Source organism: Dendronephthya gigantea, unplaced genomic scaffold (genome assembly GCF_004324835.1).
Source record: "Dendronephthya gigantea isolate DGI-Jeju-01 unplaced genomic scaffold, DenGig_1.0 000311F, whole genome shotgun sequence".
NCBI classification, from domain to species: Eukaryota; Metazoa; Cnidaria; class Anthozoa; order Malacalcyonacea; family Nephtheidae; genus Dendronephthya; species Dendronephthya gigantea.
In genome coordinates, this window is record NW_021163321.1 from 12,287 (window position 1) to 31,408 (window position 19,122).

At 34.3% G+C, this 19,122-nt stretch overlaps 2 protein-coding genes and 3 long non-coding RNA genes across 6 annotated transcripts; 2 read left to right on the plus strand and 3 right to left on the minus strand.

Moving 5' to 3' along the window:
- The first annotated feature begins 407 nt into the window (after positions 1-407).
- On the plus strand, positions 408-1,222 carry LOC114541826. The gene is made up of 3 exons (XM_028561641.1): positions 408-539; positions 645-938; positions 1,139-1,222. The coding sequence occupies exons 1-3, from the start codon at positions 483-485 to the stop codon at positions 1,220-1,222; spliced, it is 435 nt and encodes a 144-aa protein (XP_028417442.1). The 5' UTR covers positions 408-482.
- A 9,988-nt stretch (positions 1,223-11,210) lies between these two features.
- On the minus strand, positions 11,211-11,799 carry LOC114541843. Its single transcript, XR_003689366.1, has 3 exons — positions 11,765-11,799; positions 11,568-11,650; positions 11,211-11,277 (listed from the first exon to the last, which is right to left on the minus strand). It is a non-coding gene; the product is annotated as an uncharacterized LOC114541843 (long non-coding RNA).
- Positions 11,799-13,735, minus strand: LOC114541836. Of its 2 annotated transcripts, XR_003689357.1 has the most exons (6): positions 13,664-13,735; positions 13,404-13,479; positions 12,514-12,586; positions 12,383-12,424; positions 11,903-11,991; positions 11,799-11,818 (listed from the first exon to the last, which is right to left on the minus strand). It is a non-coding gene; the product is annotated as an uncharacterized LOC114541836 (long non-coding RNA). The 2 variants fall into 2 exon arrangements; XR_003689356.1 differs by lacking the exons at positions 13,404-13,479; positions 13,664-13,735 and having other exon boundaries at positions 12,514-12,884.
- Positions 13,736-14,421: 686 nt separating this feature from the next.
- On the plus strand, positions 14,422-15,157 carry LOC114541842. The gene is made up of 3 exons (XR_003689365.1): positions 14,422-14,645; positions 14,769-14,842; positions 15,113-15,157. It is a non-coding gene; the product is annotated as an uncharacterized LOC114541842 (long non-coding RNA).
- Positions 15,158-16,031: 874 nt separating this feature from the next.
- On the minus strand, positions 16,032-17,060 carry LOC114541827. Its single transcript, XM_028561642.1, has one exon. It carries the CDS (start codon positions 17,058-17,060, stop codon positions 16,032-16,034), a length of 1,029 nt encoding a protein of 342 aa, XP_028417443.1.
- Positions 17,061-19,122: the final 2,062 nt, after the last annotated feature.

Genomic DNA, 19,122 nt, shown 5'->3' on the forward strand with positions numbered 1-19,122 from the left:
TGCTGACATACAGTGTGACAAAATAATAGAGATAAGCTGATTACCAAAATTGATTGATTACCAAAATTGCCCTTTACAATGTAAAAAATTATTTTATATTTGAGTAATTTAAGATCATTGTTGTTAAGCAAGGTTAAATTAAAAAACTATTGAATTCGGGCTTATGCATGTGTTGCTTTTTGTTTGTGAATCATCAGCTTACAGTGCATACATTGATTTTTTGCACCAATAAATGAAGCAATCAGCCAACAGATAAATATTAACAAGCCATTAATTGTTTTTTTCTGAATATTTTTTTTTTCTTTTTTTTAGATATAAGAAAAGCATTTGAAGAATGCTGTAACAAGCCATACCCAGAATCTGACTGTTTATCATGCATTTATGATATCAAGAAGTGGTTTGATGGTCACAGTGAGGACTTACACAATCATGTCAAGCCACACTGCTTTAAATTTGTGAGAAATGAAAAAAACAAAGCCGTAATGTATTACAGAAAGTGGAGTGATGATGAATGGATGGGTCCTATTTCTTTATTAAAGGTACCAGTATTCTAAAATTTCTCCCAAAGTACCACAACTATCACAAAGTACTCAAAATTGCTTCAAGGCACTATAAGTTATTGTTTTATTTCATTTTATAAATAGTCAACTCCTATGGACATGCCAGTCCAAATACCAGCAGATTTTGCAAAGGCAGACTTACCTAAGCTTGCAGTTGACATGCAAAAATGGTTTTCTGTAATGACCTCAACAGCACAAGGATGGTGGGAATCATTTTTGCAGACAACAGGCAACAATGATGCTACAATTGATAATACGTTTCCAATATTTTCACTGAAAAATCATGTTAGAAGACCAAATGCTGAACCTGTTGAGACAGCTGAAATACCAGCACAGCTATCTGCTTTGAGAGAGAAGGAGCTAGAACAACTAGAAGAGGTAAACAAAAATATTTTAATGGGATTGGATTGATACATTTGTGAAGCATTAACTAATAAGCTTTTATAACAACATAAAAAGTTTTAGCACTGAAATGGCAACTCCTATAGTATGAGCATGCTGATCAATGGAACCCTAATCTTATGCAGTTGGCATAGCAAATATACAAATTATTCTATATTTTACATTTTTTTTCCTAGATATATACTGGCTCATATCAAGCTCCAGCTTCCCGGGGCATAAATATACTGTGCCCCAATATTTTTTATATGAGAACCTTATGAAGTACCAAAATGTATTTGTGAGAAACATTTGTATATTTAACCATTCTTAATACCAAATTTACACTAAAACAATTAGTCGCCACAGCTCATATCTATACTTTGCCTTCTGCTCAGTGGATATGGGCTTGTAAACACCTTGCCTTCAGGCTTCAACAACTAATAGACCTATATGGATTTAATACGATGTCAATTATTTCTGTATGAACACAAAGAGCAGCATTCCCTGAGAGAATTGCAATATGTGTTATTATAATTCTTGCAGGAAATTCTGGTATTTGTGAAGCATTTGATGTCCTAATGCATAAGGAGCATTGTTACTGTGTATCAATGAGCATTAGAAATTGCCATGACTGGATTTATAACCTAAACAAAATATAGTGTTGCAACACTTGCGTATACAGTATTTACTCGGTTTATTTATTGGCATCAACACGCGTTTTTGGGCTGCCCTATGATCTTATAAATCAATAAATGTTATTTTATATGCAGAAGACTCGTGCTGACTTACCGGTATTTGATGCATATGGCTGTACTGATTCACCTATCAGATCTTGATAATTTCAGTATAGGACTACCTTCTAAGCTTCGAGTTGGCGAAACCAAAGAAACATTCAGTAATATTTAAAAAAAACCCTTTATTTGTAAAACTTTGTTTGCCTTCTTCGCCATACATGTTTTTGAAATACACAAAACACAATTCAAACACGTATTTATTTTGTGGCCTGGATCTCTGAATATATTAGATCTGATCTAAATATATTAGATCTGATGAACTGATGTGGATATATTTAGTTGCAATTTTTACTATAAATTTGTTTCAATCCGACCCTGTCTGTTGTGTGTTTATCATGTAATATCAGTGTGTTGTAGTTTAGGTAAGCAGGGATTTTATTCTTTATGTGCGTGGACTGTGGAGCAAAAGAGCAAGTGGTGTACTGAATGCATGTGATGTAAGTTTTAATACATTGTGCACTACTGAATTTTTCAAATATATACAATAAATATATAACAATTTACTATAGCACTGCTTTGTGGAAACACACTTCTGCAAATTGTTGAGGTTTTTAGGTAGTCTTTTTTTAATAATTATTCCAATATAAAATAGTTGTTTAAGATTTGTTGACTCTCCTATTACTAATCAATTTCCTATTACTATATGATTCCATTTGGAACAAGATGTAAATGCCTGAAATTTAGGGTTCCTTTTTGTATTAATCATGTTGCCTTTTTGTTATAATTATTTACTTTGTTGCAAACAAATAGGTGTCCAAAATTTGGAGTCCACTTTGGCAACCATTCTGCCCTTTTCATACAATTGCCTTATTGTAAACAAAATGGGTGTCTGAAATTCGGAGTCCATTTTTGTCATCATTTTGCCATTTTTTCATAATTATTTACTTCATTGCAAACAAAATGGGTGTCCGAAATTCGGAGTCCATTTTGATAATCATTCTGCCATTTTGTTATAAATGTCCCATTGCATTAGCAAATTGGGTGTCTGAAATTCGGAGTCCATTTTTGTCATCATTTTTCCATTTTTTCATAACTATTTACTTTATTGCAAACAAAATGGGTGTCCGAAATTCGGAGTCCATTTTGATAATCATTCTGCCATTTTGTTATAAATGTCAAATTGCATTAGCAAATTGGGTGTCTGAAATTCGGAGTCCATTTTTGTCATCATTTTTCCATTTTTTCATAATTATTTACTTTATTGCAAACAAAATGGGTGTCCGAAATTCGGAGTCCATTTTGATAATCATTCTGCCATTTTGTTATAAATGTCACATTGCATTAGCAAATTGGGTGTTTGAAATTCGGAGTCCCTTTTTGTAATCATTTTGCCATGATTATTTACCTTATTGAGAACAAAATGGGTGTCCGAAATTCGGAGTCCCATTTTGTAATCATTTTGCCAATTTTTTTATAATTGCGCCTGTGCAAGTATGTGTATGCAAGTAAATGGGTGTTTGAAATTCAGAGTTGTGTTTTGTAATAATTTAACCATTTTATTTTTCCTCTTCTTTTTAAACATAGTTTTCCATTTTGAAGAAAATATAAGTTTAGAAAAGGGAAAATTAATCTTTTCTCTAAATTTTCATATTTTCATTGATTTCAAGTTGGAAATATATACAGTTTGCAAAAATCTACTAAACTACTACTAAATTAAACAGTAAATTTTCCATTCTGCAAAATTGCAAGAAAATATTTTTTCAAATTTACCTCAAAAAACCTCTTCTTCTTCTGAAATTAAAGGAAAATTATACCTATTTTATATTATGGGTTAAACTGTGCAGAAAAATTAGTCAAATTCTGCAAAATCAAGGATTTTTTTTATGGATTTGGTAGTTTGGAATTGTTGAAAATAGTTTGGAACGCGTTAACTCTGAACCTCAGTCAAAGAGCAAACGTCAGAAAATCAAGCAATCCACTTATAACTAAAACTCCAGTAGAACGATCCTAGAAGAAAAGTTTTCATGGTTAATCTATTTCTTGTGTTTAGTTAGAAAGGTAGTCCAAATTAGAAAGGCAGTTGCTACGAATCACAAGCTGGGTTTTGCAAGGGAATTTCTCTTCCAAAACATGGCTTTATACATACAAGAGGGATGGAAAAATAAAGTGCAAGGGTTCAGCATTGATTATAGGATGTTTTCATATAACATAATTATGCAGCCTAGCAATCGTTTAGTTTAAACTGTAGGCTGCTTTTCACTTACCTGTTTTTTATACGCACGTACATATACAGAGAATTTTAAATGCTTTTAAATTTTTATTATTTAAGATGCATCTAGTTCAACTAATGCATACTAAATATGCAGAAAACTAAGTTCCTTCGATTTATTCATTTAGTTTTTTCGAAGGTAACATGTATTAGGATTTAAATTTTTACGTGCCTGTACGTGCGTATGAAAAACACATAAGAGGAAAACAGCCTTATTCCAGATTTTGACAGAACATTAAAACTCATTGAAAATACAATAATATTCTCTACACAGGATTTTGTCTGCAGAAGAGTACAAAATAAGGAATTGTCAACTTACGTCTTGGGTGACTGCATGAAGTAGACCGCTGTACGAAATATTGCAGTTAAATCTGAACACAGCTTCGGTGAAATTTCCTGCAAGGAACCAGTCATAAGACAATATAAAGACAATTGAAAGCTCTCTGAAGATTAAGAATAATTATACTGCTCGGCCTTGCCAAACTAGCCTCTCTGAATAATAGCTGTTCTTTTACTAGGAGCCAATTAAGTTCGCATAAACCTGGTGCAATATGGTCGAACTTACCAATTTTTGTAAATATCCTGCACGCAAAATTTTAGTTCAACTGTAGTTTCTTGATGTTGGTGGACGATGTGTTGTAACTAGTCCCGGGATGATAAGAATTAAGGCTTCTTTATCAAGCATTTTTTGACTCGATTTATTTGGCACAGAGAATTCGTACATGCAGAGTCTAAGTTGGTGATATGCTGGTCATACGACAAATAAGAGTCTAGTGTCATTCCTAGATCTTTGGCAATAGGAACAGGGGTGATGGCTTCGTTCGGGAACTTTATAGTCATGTCTTCCGGAAGTTGTTGTAGATTTTGCCGAGTACCAATCAGCATGTATTTAGTCTTTTCCGGATTAATAAGCAATTCGTTTTCAGAGCAGTGTTTAGCTACCGAAAAAAGGTCTTCCTCTATAGTTGTTGCTTTAAACGATCCGCATCAGCCACTAACGATCCGCATCAGCCGATCCGCTCCACATACATCTAATAATGGAATCAGTAGAATAGAATTCTGTCTCTCGATATTCTCCGTGTCCGACAGGGTGGATTCGGCTTCCGTTTGGGTTCTATACGAAAAAATCTTTATTCAATCCGTTAAGGTTAGTACTATTCAGCTGTTCAGATTGATAGCACCATGTTCTATTATTAGCTCGTTGATCCTGATGGACATGACGTCTTGAATTTTTCCTTCGGACTCGAAGGGGTTCTGCTCGATTTGTAATGCGAACAGGCAGTAGCGTAGCCAGCCTGTCGATTTGTCACACTATGCTAATATTTTAGTGTTCATTGACTGTTAAAACAATAAATTTTTAAAGACATGAATAATTATAATAACTCGAAATTTACATATAAATAGCGGGACAAAATCGTCAGGCTGGCTACGCCACTGCGAACACGGATAGTATTAATATGGTCGTTGCCGGTGACCTTTTGTTGCGGTGTTTGAGATTCGTTGTTTGGACTCTTTTGATTTACAGATGTTTTGGTTGTTTCAATTATATGTAAATCGGCATTGTACAGGGTGTATCAAAAAAACGCAACACTTAATATTCATGATATCCTCTTTGTTCTACAACACAAAAGACGTTTGGCCTCTGGAATGCGAGAAAGCTTGTAATCATATTCTAGCGGCACAATCGTCGGTAAACAAAGTCGGGTGCGTAAACCAACGAGCTGAATTGAAAGTATCTAACGAGTAAAATGTTATTTACAATTTATTTTACAAGGTAAACAGTTAGCATTCAAGTTATCATGCATGCACGACAATAAAAACTCGTTGTTCGGTTGTTAGCTGCACCATTATTAGTTTAACTGATTTGACTATTAGCAGTTGAACTGTGCCATAAGAAGCCATTTTAAAATCCCAGGGGCATAAAATATATTGAGCTTATGAACAATATGAATTTTAGAATATTAAGTGTTGCGTTTTTTTTGAGAAACCCTGTAATGCTGATCGTCAACATCGCTTGTTAGATTGCAATTTTCCCCCTCATTAGGGATTAACTCAACGATAACGCTATTATTAGTGACCTTTTGTTGCAGTGTCGGAGCTTCGTTGTTAGGGCTCTTTTAATTTATAGATGATTTAGTTATATTAATTATATGCAAATCAGCATTATGATGTTGGTCATTTGAGCCTGAATGTAGATTGTTTAGATTTTGATTGCTATTTGGGAAGTCATTGTTTCCCACAATAGTCCTACGTGCGCTAAAATAATCTTCCTTGTTATCAGGGGTTTCAAGTATGACCTCGCCTATTTGTGTGGATTCTCCTGCTTCTCCAATACTTTTAATTTTTGTTGAAGGTCTTCAATTGTGACATCTCGATCATATATTGCTTTATTTTTTTTCATCTAAAATAATAGCAAATTCATTCAGCATAGATTCCAATCTATGGTTACAAGATAGATTATGGTCCCCATTGGGCGCCATAATCTTACTCACGGAATCTACTAGAAATACATGCCACTTCAAAGATTACTAGAAATACATGCATACAGCAACACCTCGCCATTTTAAACGAAGCAAAATATTTCGTGTGCTACCTAGAATTTTCTACGCTAATATTATGAAATATTGCTAATTTTTTGCAGGGGGAGACTGCCTTAAAAAAATGTACTTGCTAAGTGGCGAATCATGACGAATCACACTTACGAAAAATTAGTATAGAGTTATTCTTTTGATATGTATTCTGTGGTTTAGAACTTGTATGGTTATTATAATTATTTGTGCTGTTTTGAGGTTTTGAAGCTTTAGCTACACAAAAGTTTAACACTCACTTAAACTGCAACATAATGCAACAGGCAAACAGGTGATTTCTGTTCACCTTTACGACTGTCTTTGTTTCCGAAAAATTTGCACGAGTTATTTCATAACATTAGCGTAGAAAGTTAGGTCTAGGTAGCGCACAAAATATTTTGCTTCGTTTAAACTGGCGAGGGGTTGCTGCATGCATGTATTTCTAGATAAAAATACAAAACAATCGCACCGTAACCATTAGCTTCACTTGGCCCGCATATAACCAACTTATGTAAAATTAGTGCTTTAAAGCACTTCAAATCTACATGTGATATTTTACAAGCTACGAGTAAAATGGTAATGTCTGTAAAGATACAGTGTGTCAGATTGAAGAAAATTAATCATGAACATTACAGTGAACTCATCAGTTTAAATTGTTATTTCATTTGAGATCCAACCAAAAGGTATTAAGTCTCGTCAAAGATCTTTCCAAAAAAGAATAAATTAAAAAAAAAACTGTAGGCTTTCACCACAAGAACTGGTGGTGTAGTGGTGAAGACGGTGATCTGCCAAGTATACAGTCAATGGTTCAAGCCCTGGACAAACCGAAAAAGAACAACAAGGTAATTAGGTGAGAATTTGTGAGCGTGAGAGGAGTAGAGCGAGAGGGCGAATAGGCCCTCGCCTTTAGCGAGGAGTAGACAGAAGGGGGTTGTCTTTCCCCCGTCTTTCCTTACTTTCAATGTAAGCTTTCTTCAATTAATTAATTGTGTAAGGGGATAATATGGGATGTCTGAGAATAAGAAAGAGTAGGGATAGATAAGAGTAAATAGGAGGATAAATAGGGATAAAGAGAATTAAATGAGTACAAAAAGACTTAAATGTTTTATATACTTTTCTCACCTATACTCTCCCCCTGCTCCCGGAGCCGAGGCCGCCCAATTACTAAGTCTTTTTGTACTCATATACACCTCATTCACCCTACATATCCCCTGATTTCCCTAAAGATTAACTTTTATTTCCAAAGATTAGTCGAGTATAAACGCGAACAACATACCAACCCTTTTTCTTTCTTTTCGTCATGAGAAACGTACCATCCTTTTCGTGAAACCACGATCTTGTATTTGACAGTGCACGACTTTAACACAAGGCTAACTGGCGATTGTTGGAAGCCTACACAAACTTATTCGCCATAACCTTACCATGTATTATTTATAACGAAAATTTCCATCAAAAACGAGATTAAAAACTCCAACTTTCGACACATGAAACCAACATTTTCACCATTAGACTACAATTTCTTCTGCTGAAAGGCTACGTTTATTTAATTTACCTTATCCTTTTCACGATCAAGTTCATAAAAAAAAATGGTTATGATAGGATTCGAACCATCGATTTACCACATGGGAGACCATAGTCTTAACCACTAGACTACAAGAACTTGGTCTGAAAGGCTATGGTTAACTAATTTTCTTTAACCTTTTTACAAAGTTCATATTGAAAAACGGTTATCGTAGTATTCGAACCATCGTTTTACCACTTACGAGGCCATTGTCTTTACCACTAGACCAAGAGATCATGTGCTAAACAGCTATTTAATATTTGATTTACTTTAACCTTTTCACGAAGTTCATGATGAAAAAACGGTTAAAATAAGATTCGAACCATCGATTTACCACTTGGGAGACCATCGTTTTCACCACTAGACTACGAGATCATGTGCTGAGTTGCTATGAATATTTGATATAGTTTAACCTTTTCTACGATGTTCATAATAAAAAACGGTTATGGTAAGATTCGAACCATCGACTTACCACTAGGGAAACCATTGTCTTCTCCACTGGACTACAAGATCATGTGCTGAACGGCTATGATTTTTTGATTTATTTACCCTTTTAACGAAATTCATAATAAAAAAACGGTTATGGTAAGATTTGAACCATGAAGTTGACACTTGGGAGACCATTGTCCTTTCCAATAGACTACAAGATCATGTGCTGAAGGGCTATGAATATTAGATTTACTTTATCTTTTTTATGATGTTCATATTGAAAAAACGGTTATGATAAGATTCGAACCATCGACTTACCACTTGGGAGACCATTGTGTTCTGCAATAGACTACAAGACCATGTGCTGAAGGGCTATAATGATTTAATTTACTTCATCTTTTTTACGAAGTTCATAATGAAAAAAGGGTTATGGTAAGATTCGAACCATCGATTTACTATTTGGGAGACCGCTGTCTTTACCATTAGACAACGAGAACATGTGCTAAACGGCTAAGATTATTTGATTTACTTTAACGTTTTTACTAAGGACATAATGAAAAACGATTACGGTAAGATTTGAATCATCAATTTACCAGTTGGGAGACCAGTGTCTTCACCACTAGACTACGAGATCATGTGCTGAACGGCTAGGATTATTTGATTTACTTTAACATTTCCATGATGTTAATATTGAAAAAATGGTTATGATAAGATTCGAACCATCGAATTACCTCTTTGAGAGACCATTGTGTTCTCCAATAGACTACAAGACCATGTGCTGAAGGGTTTTGATGATTTAATTTACTTTATCTTTTTCAGGAAGTTCATAATGTAAAAACAATTATAATAAGATTTGAACCATCGATTTACCACAAGGGAGACCTTTGTCTTCTCCACTGGACAACAAGATCATGAGCTGAACGGCTAGGATTTTTTGATTTACTAATTATTAAAAACGGTTATTGTAAGATTCGAATTACGGATTTACAACTTGGGAGACCATTGTCTTTTCTACTATACTACGAGATCATGTGCTTAGCGGATACGATTATTTAGATTACTTTATCTTTTTCACGAAGTTCATAATGAAAACACGATTATGGTAAGATTTGAACCATCGACTTACCACTTGGAGACCAATGTCTTCACACTAGACTACAAGATCATGTGCTGAAGGGCTAGAATATTTAATTTACTTTATCTTTTTCACGAAGTTTATAATGAAAAAACGGTTATGGTAAGACTCGAACATCGATTTACCATTTGTGAGACCAATGTCTTTACCCCTAGACAACGAGATCATGGGCTGAACGGCTAAGATTATTTGATTTATTTTAACGTATTTACTAAAGACATAATGAAAAACGGTTATAGTAAGATTCGAATCATCGATTTACCACTTGGGAGACCATAGTCTTCACCACTAGACTACGAGATCATGTGCTGAACGGCTGTATATATTTGATTTACTTTAACCTTTTCACGATGTTCATAATGAAAAAACGGTTTTGGTAAGATTCGAACCATCGACTTGCCACTTCGGACACCATAGTGTTCTCCAATAGACTACAAGATCATGTGCTGAAGGACTATTATTATTATTTAATTTACTTTATCTTTTTCACGAAGTTCATAATGAAAAAACGGTTATGATAAGATTCTGACCTTCGATTTACCATTTGGCTGACCACTGTTTTCACCACTAGACTGCGAGATCATGTGCTAAACGGTTAAGATTATTTGATTTACTTTAACGTTTTTACGAAGGACATAATAAAAAACAGTCATAGTAAGATTCGAACCATCGACTTACCACTTAGGAGACCAATGTGTTCTCCAATAGACTACAAGCTCATGTGATGAACGGTTATTATTATTTAATTTACTTCATCTTTTTCACAAAGTTCATAATGAAAAACGGATTATGGTAAGATTTGAACCATTGATTTACCATTGGGAGACCATGTGTTCACCACTAGACTACAGATCATGTGCTGAACGGCTAGATTATTTATTTATTTTAACGTTTTTACGAAGTTAATAAAAACGGTTATGGTAAGATTCGAACCATCGACTTACCACTTGGAGACCATTTTGTCTCTCACTAAACTACAATCATGTGCTGAACGGCTATGATTATTTAATTTACTTTATCTTTTCACGAAGTTCATAATGAAAAAACGGTTATGGTAAGATTTGAACCATCGATTTACCACTGAGCCCTTGTCTTCCACTAGACTACAGATCATGTGCTAACGGCTATGATTATTTTATTTACTTTAACCTTTTCACGAAGTTCATAATGAAAAACGTTATGGTAAGATTCGAATCATCGATTTACCACTTGGGAGACCATTGTGTTCACCATAGACTACAAGATCATGTGCTGAACGGCTAGATTATTTAATTTACTTTATCTTTTTCACGAAGTTCATAATGAAAAAACGGTTATGGTAAGATTTCGAATCATCGATTTACCACTTGGGAGACCATGTGTTCTCCAATAGACTACAATATCATGTGCTGAAGGGCTATTATTATTTTAATTTACTTGATCTTTTTCACGAAGTTAATAATGAAAAAACGGTTATGGTAAGATTCGAACCATCGAGTTACCACTTGGGAGACCATTGTCTTTTCCAATAGACTACAAGATCATGTGCTGAAGGGCTGTGAATATTTGATTTACTTTTCTTTTCAAGAGTTCATAATGAAAAAACGGTTATGGTAAGATTCGAAGCATCGATTTACCATTGGGAAACCCTTGTTCTCACCACTAGAGTAAAAGATCATGTGCTGAAGGGCTATGAATATTTAATTTACTTGATCTTTTTCACGAAGTTCATAAAGAAAAAACGGTTATGGTTATGGTTATTATATCTATATAAGTATTTGCATAACAAATACCAGATATCTCTCGTTATAATTAGTTGAATTAAATTTGCATCTCAGATATGTTGCTTAGTATGTGTATAGAATTTAATTGCTGTAATAAATTTTATACTATATGTCTTCTCACACGCACTATAGAAATAGGTTAAATAGGTTAATAAAATGTTCACATACTTTATCGTAACGTCAACGTTATTGAAAGAAGATTCCATCATCTTTTTCAGCAATTCCTCTCTCTTGTTTGATGTGAAAAGATGCTGGAAGACAAAAACAAAATTGTGCACAAAATGTAAAACTTCAATTTGCAGAAATAACCGGTATCTTATCCTTTTGTTATTATATGGCTGGTACTAGCAGCATCTGGTACATACCATTCTGCTAATAACCACCACAGACAACAACAAATCCCTAGGATAATCTGAGACCTAAGATAGAAATGGAATGAAAGCCTGAGTTAAATTATTGCAAATCACAAATATTCAAATGTCTGGCAATATCAAGTATCATACCAGTGCAATCAGTTCTATATCTTTATAGTTGTAAGAAGCCAATTTTTATTATCTCTTTAATCAATCTGATCCAGTGAGCCTGGTGACACCTAAATTGAACAAAATTGCTTCAAAAATGGCTAATAACAAGGAATATATATATGTATATAAACACACAGGTAAGTTATCAAGAAACTTTAAAACAATAAAAGTAACTGTAACGTGAGTGCAACCTTTCGTTCATTTCAATGTAATTTATAACCACTAATCCTCTACACAAAAATATGGCATATGTTGATGTTGAAATAGTTTGGAAACGTTAGCTTCAGTTAGCTTATCACTTTATTAATAAGAACCCACTTATTAAATTAGAAAAGGAATATGGACCTAATTTTTTGAAGACAGAGGGGGGGGGGCATTGATACCATGATGAATTACGAATTTGAATTTATTGCGAATAGTTTCATTTTAAGGAATGAGGTATAATTAACCCGAACATACGAATTCACTTCCACTTTTATGACCAGCAAAGTCTTTGTAGAACTTTTAAAATATAATAATCAGTGGTTAATTGACAGATTGTACAATACAGTAAAACAAAGGTACGAAATAAAAAAATTACACTTCCTTACTAAAGCCTCTGTGATAAGGTCTTCTCTGCGCTCGGTAGAAAATGTAATATTCTTAGTCTTTTGCCTGCTTTGTCTATAAATTAAACAAAGACAGATTTTTTACAAATTACCAGCAGTTGTCAGTTTTATTTTATCTCAAGATTGACAACTGACACTCTCACACCAATGATAACTTCTGTTGGTGCCTTCAAGCTTGGCATGATGTTTAGAAAATCTTTGTAAGCCCACTAAAATATTTTTGAAAATTTGTCAGTTAATAACTTTCTCCTTGTGGTTACCAGCCATTCACATGTGCAATGATAAAATTAGATTGAGAACTTTATGGCTGCAGTTATATTCCTGTTGCCGAAATACATACAAAGACGAATGATAGTGGTCAGGTAATACTACATACAATAATTTGCATGAAAATATGGAAATGATGATAAAATCCTAAAAGGACATAGGATTGATTTCAACATAATTTGTTTGGAAAATCAGCAAATGAACCTCTATTTCGGAGTTGGTCTGAATTCTTGACATTTTTCCAAAACTTTCTAATAGTTGTTGATCATAACAGAGAGCTATTATATATGTTAGGCATTTGCAAGCAAATTCAAATTTGAAACCCCAGGATCATGCAGCAATTATATTGTATCAATATGATGGAAGACTGGAAGTCAGGATACATATCATGTCAGATAAGCCCAGGTTGCACAAGACATCTTAATCAAAATTTACATCAAAGTGATTTTGACAAACATTGACACTCCTGTATTAAAGTCACATACTCGGTTAGAAAACTTGTAATTTGTTATAACAAAAATATTACAATTACCTGGTATTATTTAATATACCAGAACAGTACTTGAGTGTGAAAGTGCAAAAGTATCCAGAACTATTACACTTACTTGATTGGTGACTTCAAAGGTAGAAAAATTGTCAGTTTTTACCGCTTTCGATGCGATGGAGAACACTCTCTTATACCTAGAAACGATGTGAAACGAAGTCCAGTTAACCAACCATGCCCATCACGCCCGGACTGGTAAACAAACTACGAAGAAAGTACACGATGGTTACACGGAAATCACTTTCCCACCACGAGTGTTTGATCGTAAAATGACAAGCTATATTGTCGTCATTTTGCCATTTTAAAGTTTCGATCACTCACAACTGAAATATGAACATTATTAGTCACACAAAATCGAAAACATTCGATTGCAATTCCGCCATGATCTTTGGGCATACCCGATTCGTGAATTTTGACGTCGGGCGCGTGATGAAAGGACTGATGAAATATTATGTGGCAGATCACTAATGAGGGTTATAAGGCCGGGTTACAAGTCACGAAATATATTGTAATAATTAATTAAATATGTAATGCATAATTATAAGGCACTAATAATATAATGCTACCATTAAATTGTTCTACGGTTTTATGGTTTCATGGTTCTACGGTTCTATGGTTCTACGGTTCTACGGTTCTACGCTTCTACGGTTCCATGGTTCTATGGTTCTACGGTTCCAGGGTTCTACGGTTCCAGGATTCTACGGTTCCATTGTTCTACGGTTCTATGGTTCTACGTAGGGGTGGATCCAGACTGATGTCTGATGCGACTGATGCGAATGCATCAGTCAAAATTTCACGAGCATAGTAATTGAACACTAAATACGGAAAATTGCAATAAATACGGAATTTTCCAAAAATCTCTAATAAAGTTTATTATTTATTCTCTTTTCGGTTTACACTGTCTTAAATTCGTAAAAAACTAAAAACGATTGTTAATAAATCCAAAAAAGGCAAAGCGAGACGATGTTTGAAATTTTAATTAAAATTTCGCCTTTCTCTCGTTGTACGGTTGTTGTCGTGACACTATATCCCCGAATATGTCGATTATGCATCCACTCTGACTTCCACTCTGTCGTGACACTATATCCCCAAATATGTCGATTATGCATCCACTCTGACTCTTATCATATTACCGTCAGTGGATGCGTTTACGTAAGATTGGTTCACAAGGGAATGAGGGATATTTACTGTCAACAATCAGGTGTATACAATTAATTTATCAAACCATGGAAGAAAAACAAAATATTTCACCTATGATAATTTAGAAATATCGCTTCCTTGCTGACTCAATTGTGGTGGAAGAGTAAGGATAACCTTGTTGATGTACATAATCTTTATGATTATTTATGTTTACCACCTCTATGATACCTTTAAGAAATGGATTGAATTGTTAAACATATCAATAATTCAATTTATTCTGATACAGGGTTCATGGAGCATAAGAATGCCAGGGGTAGAAACAATTTAAGAAAAAATCCTGCACTTCAGCTTGTTACAGAGGTAAGTTTGCTTTTAGTTTACAGCTTTCATATTGATATAAGGTACCATAATTCTTGTTGACAAACTATCCAAACAGATAATTGACTGCCAAATTTCTTTGTTAGACATAATACCCATGTGTGCTACTTCGCTACTTTTTAGTTACCTGCCATATTTTGTATAAAATTCTCATTGATATTTTAGTTAATTGACAGAGTAAAGGTTCTAAATTACCAGTAGAATAATTTTCTTTCACAATGTATCTGGCAAACTCTATTAATTCTTTTTCAGGTAAAAGCAGAATTTTAAAGAGTAAACCACAAATTAATCCATGATATAGTTGGCAAATTTCAATCCATTGATTGAGAAAAATATTTTGGACTATGCCAAGAAATGTAACAAGAAACTACATTTGTTCTTAAAAACAGAGTGGAGAGAGCAATTGCTGGGAAATCAGGTAAGTCATGCAATTAATAATAATTTGTCCAAACCAATGGCAAAATTACAGTATTATAGCAATACAGGCTATTGCTACATGAAATATGGCCTATTTATAATCTATCCATCTTGATAAACAATTTTTTTAACAGACATCACAAACACGACAAAAAATGTTGGCTTACATGATTTCACTACATTTTATTATCTATAGGTATTATTTACAAACAGTTAAAAAATGTACTATTAAGTTAAGCATGCCGTCACACTAAGGAGTCAAAAGAAACATTTGCATGTAAATACCTATATAGGTGATTACAACAAATTTTAGCAAGTATACAAATAAGTTGCACCATATAGCAAAATTTATAGGTATGGATAACAATTTTCATAGCATGCATGAGTTACAAGCAAACATGTTGAAGCAATAATAATGTTACAATATATAAAATTATATTACTACCGTTTTTTATGCAATCAAAATGTTCAACAGAGCTTATCTCTTTAATTAAAAACATATATATTATGTTACACTAGTAAAATATTAAAAACAAACTTTTCCAAGCTTTCGGACGAACGCGTCCATCATCAGGGAATAACTGGCGTAAAACAAATTCTAGCCTTAAATACGGTCTACAAATGTGCATACATTAATAATTATACAATAATTATTAAGCCTAAGGTTAAAACCTATTATAAGAGGAAGGGTACCAAAAGCCCAATTATATAACACAGTACTCTCTGTTTAAAGAATGACAATAATTCATAGTTCTTATTTCTTTAAAATCGGCTTATAAACGTCAGGAAGTATCCTACCATTATCTCTGTTCGAAATACCGTTACCCGATTGCTCAATCATACATGCTTCTTTCCATTTACGTTGCGCCCATCTGCTCTCTTTACATAATAATTTTGAATCGTTCCATGCTATATCATGTTCACAATCATACCCATGCTTAGCTAAAGCTGACTTTTCAATCTTCCCCAAACGGACTGCTGCCTTGTGTTCCTTCTCTCGCGTTCCAAAAGCTCGTCCTGTTTCACCAATGTATTCTACATCACAGCCCGCACAGGGGATGCTATACACCTCCCCTGTCTGTTCTTGGATTGATAATACATCCTTTGGTTTTACTAACTGTTTTTTCAACGTGCATACCGGCCTCATTGCAACTTTAAATCCGTTTTTAATTAATGTCCGTTTTAATCGTTCCGTTGTACCTTGAATATATGGAAGGACTACTAAACCATTGCCCTTATCCCGGTCTGTTGGTTGTTCAGCATCGCCCACTGATAAATTACCACTTCCAATTTCCCTACAAATTCTCGTTAACATTTCTTTAGGGTAACCGTTGCCTCTCAAAACTTTATATACTCGTTTCTCTTCTTGCTTTTGCTCCTTCGCATCATTACATACGCCAACTGCTCTCATAAAAAGTGTCCTCGCAACCGCATTCTTATGCTGCCTTGGATGATGGGAATCGAACGGTAAATATCGATCCGAATGCGTCGGCTTTCGGTATACCTTTGTGTGGATCATACCATCATCACTAACTTTATTTAGCGTATCAAGAAACGCAAGGCCTTCCTTCTTATTATATCTCTCCACTGTAAACTTAATGTGATCACTTTGAGTGTTCAAATGGTCATGGAAGTTAGAAATCTGCGATTTCTTCAGTGCTGTGATCGTGTCATCCACAAATCTGTAATAAAACCTCGGACTATCAACAAAAGTATTCAACGCTTTGATTTCCAATTCTTCCATCACTAAATTAGCCACAACCACCGACACCGGTGACCCCATTGTTGTACATGTATTTGCTTATAATAACTTCCTCTGAATTGGAATTCAGTCGATTTTAGACAAAACTCCAAGAGTTCAACAACATCCTGTTCTAATAATGACGTCCTTTTTACTAATGTTAAATCCTTATTCAGTCTTGAAGCCGCAATCTGAACTGCTAATTCCACCGGGATTGAAGTAAATAATGCCACAACATAAAACGACACCATTTCCTCATCATCTTCCAATCGGAACTCACTTACTTTCCGAACTTACTCATATGAATTCTTTATATGGTGCTGAGAGTTACCAACAAGTGGAGATAAAATACCACGTAGAAACTTTGACAACTCGTATGTTGTAGAACCAATAAAACTAACAATAGGTCGTAATGGTATGCCATCTTTATGGATCTTTGGTAACCCATATAAGCGCGGTGTTATACCATCCGTCGTACTTAACTTTCGGTATAACTTTTTTCCCAGCTTTTCTTTCTTTGTAACCAAAATTAATTTCAATCGCTTTTCGCATTCTTTTGCTGGATCTTTATCCAATAACATGTATGTCTTATTGTCATTCAACATATTGTTTATTTTCTCTTCATACTGAATTCTATCCATCACCACTGTCGTATTGCCTTTGTCTGCTTTCAAGATCACTATTGTTTCATCCTCCTTTAAATCCCTTATAATTTGCCTTTCTCTTTTAGTCATGTTGTCCTTTGGTAACTTCGCCTGTTTCAATATACTAGCCGTTTCTGTTCTAATTTCAGTTTTTTGTATCTCATCTAGACTGTAAATTGAACTTTCTACCTCGGCAATAATATCCATAATCGGAACACGTTTTGGTGCCATTTCAAATTTCAAATCTTTTTGTAATACAGAGCATTCATCGGTTGTGAAGGGCAATGGTTTAGTAGTCCTTCCATATATTCAAGGTACAACGGAACGATTAAAACGGACATTAATTAAAAACGGATTTAAAGTTGCAATGAGGCCGGTATGCACGTTGAAAAAACAGTTAGTAAAACCAAAGGATGTATTATCAATCCAAGAACAGACAGGGTGGTGTATAGCATCCCCTGTGCAGGCTGTGATGTAGAATACATTGGTGAAACAGGACGAGCTTTTGGAACGCGAGAGAAGGAACACAAGGCAGCAGTCCGTTTGGGGAAGATTGAAAAGTCAGCTTTGGCTAAGCATGGGTATGATTGTGAACATGGTATAGCATGGAACGATTCAAAATTTTATGTAAAGAGAGCAGATGGGCGCAACGTAAATGGAAAGAAGCATGTATGATTGAGCAATCGGGTAGCGGTATTTCGAACAGAGATAATGGTAGGATACTTCCTGACGTTTATAAGCCGATTTTAAAGAAGTAAGAACTATGAATTATTGTCATTCTTTAAACAGAGAGTACTGTGTTATATAATTGGGCTTTTGTACCCTTCCTCTTATAATAGGTTTTAACCTTAGGCTTAATTATTATTGTATAATTATTAATGTATGCACATTTGTAGACCGTATTTAAGGCTAGAATTTTTTACAACAGTTATTCCCTGATGATGGACGCGTTCGTCCGAAAGCTTGGAAAAGTTTGTTTTTAATATTTTACTAGTGTAACATAATATATATGTTTTTAATCATGAGAGTTCCGAGTAACATAACCACATTACATTTTACTTATCTCTTTAAGTCATCCAGCTGCCAATAGTCCAGGTGATGAACAGTTTTTGACTTTTGATACCATGACAGAGTCATCCATAAAGAACAATGGGCTGGCATAAGAACATATATTTAGCATGATATTAATACATGTATCTTTTACAGATAATACCACATAAAATATGGTATGTATTATGGAAAAACTAGATTTAGGCTAATCATTATTATAATATAATGTCCTCTTTGATCTAAAACTTCCTAATTATCAGACTTGCTCAGTTACCATGGTCTCTCATTTATTTATTGAATCCCTCATGTCTTTCCCCATGCAATGTTGCAAAATTCTGTTCTAATCTAAAAGAACAAATATAATGAATTAACAAGGCAAGCAATATAGCCACAGCAATGACAGCATTATT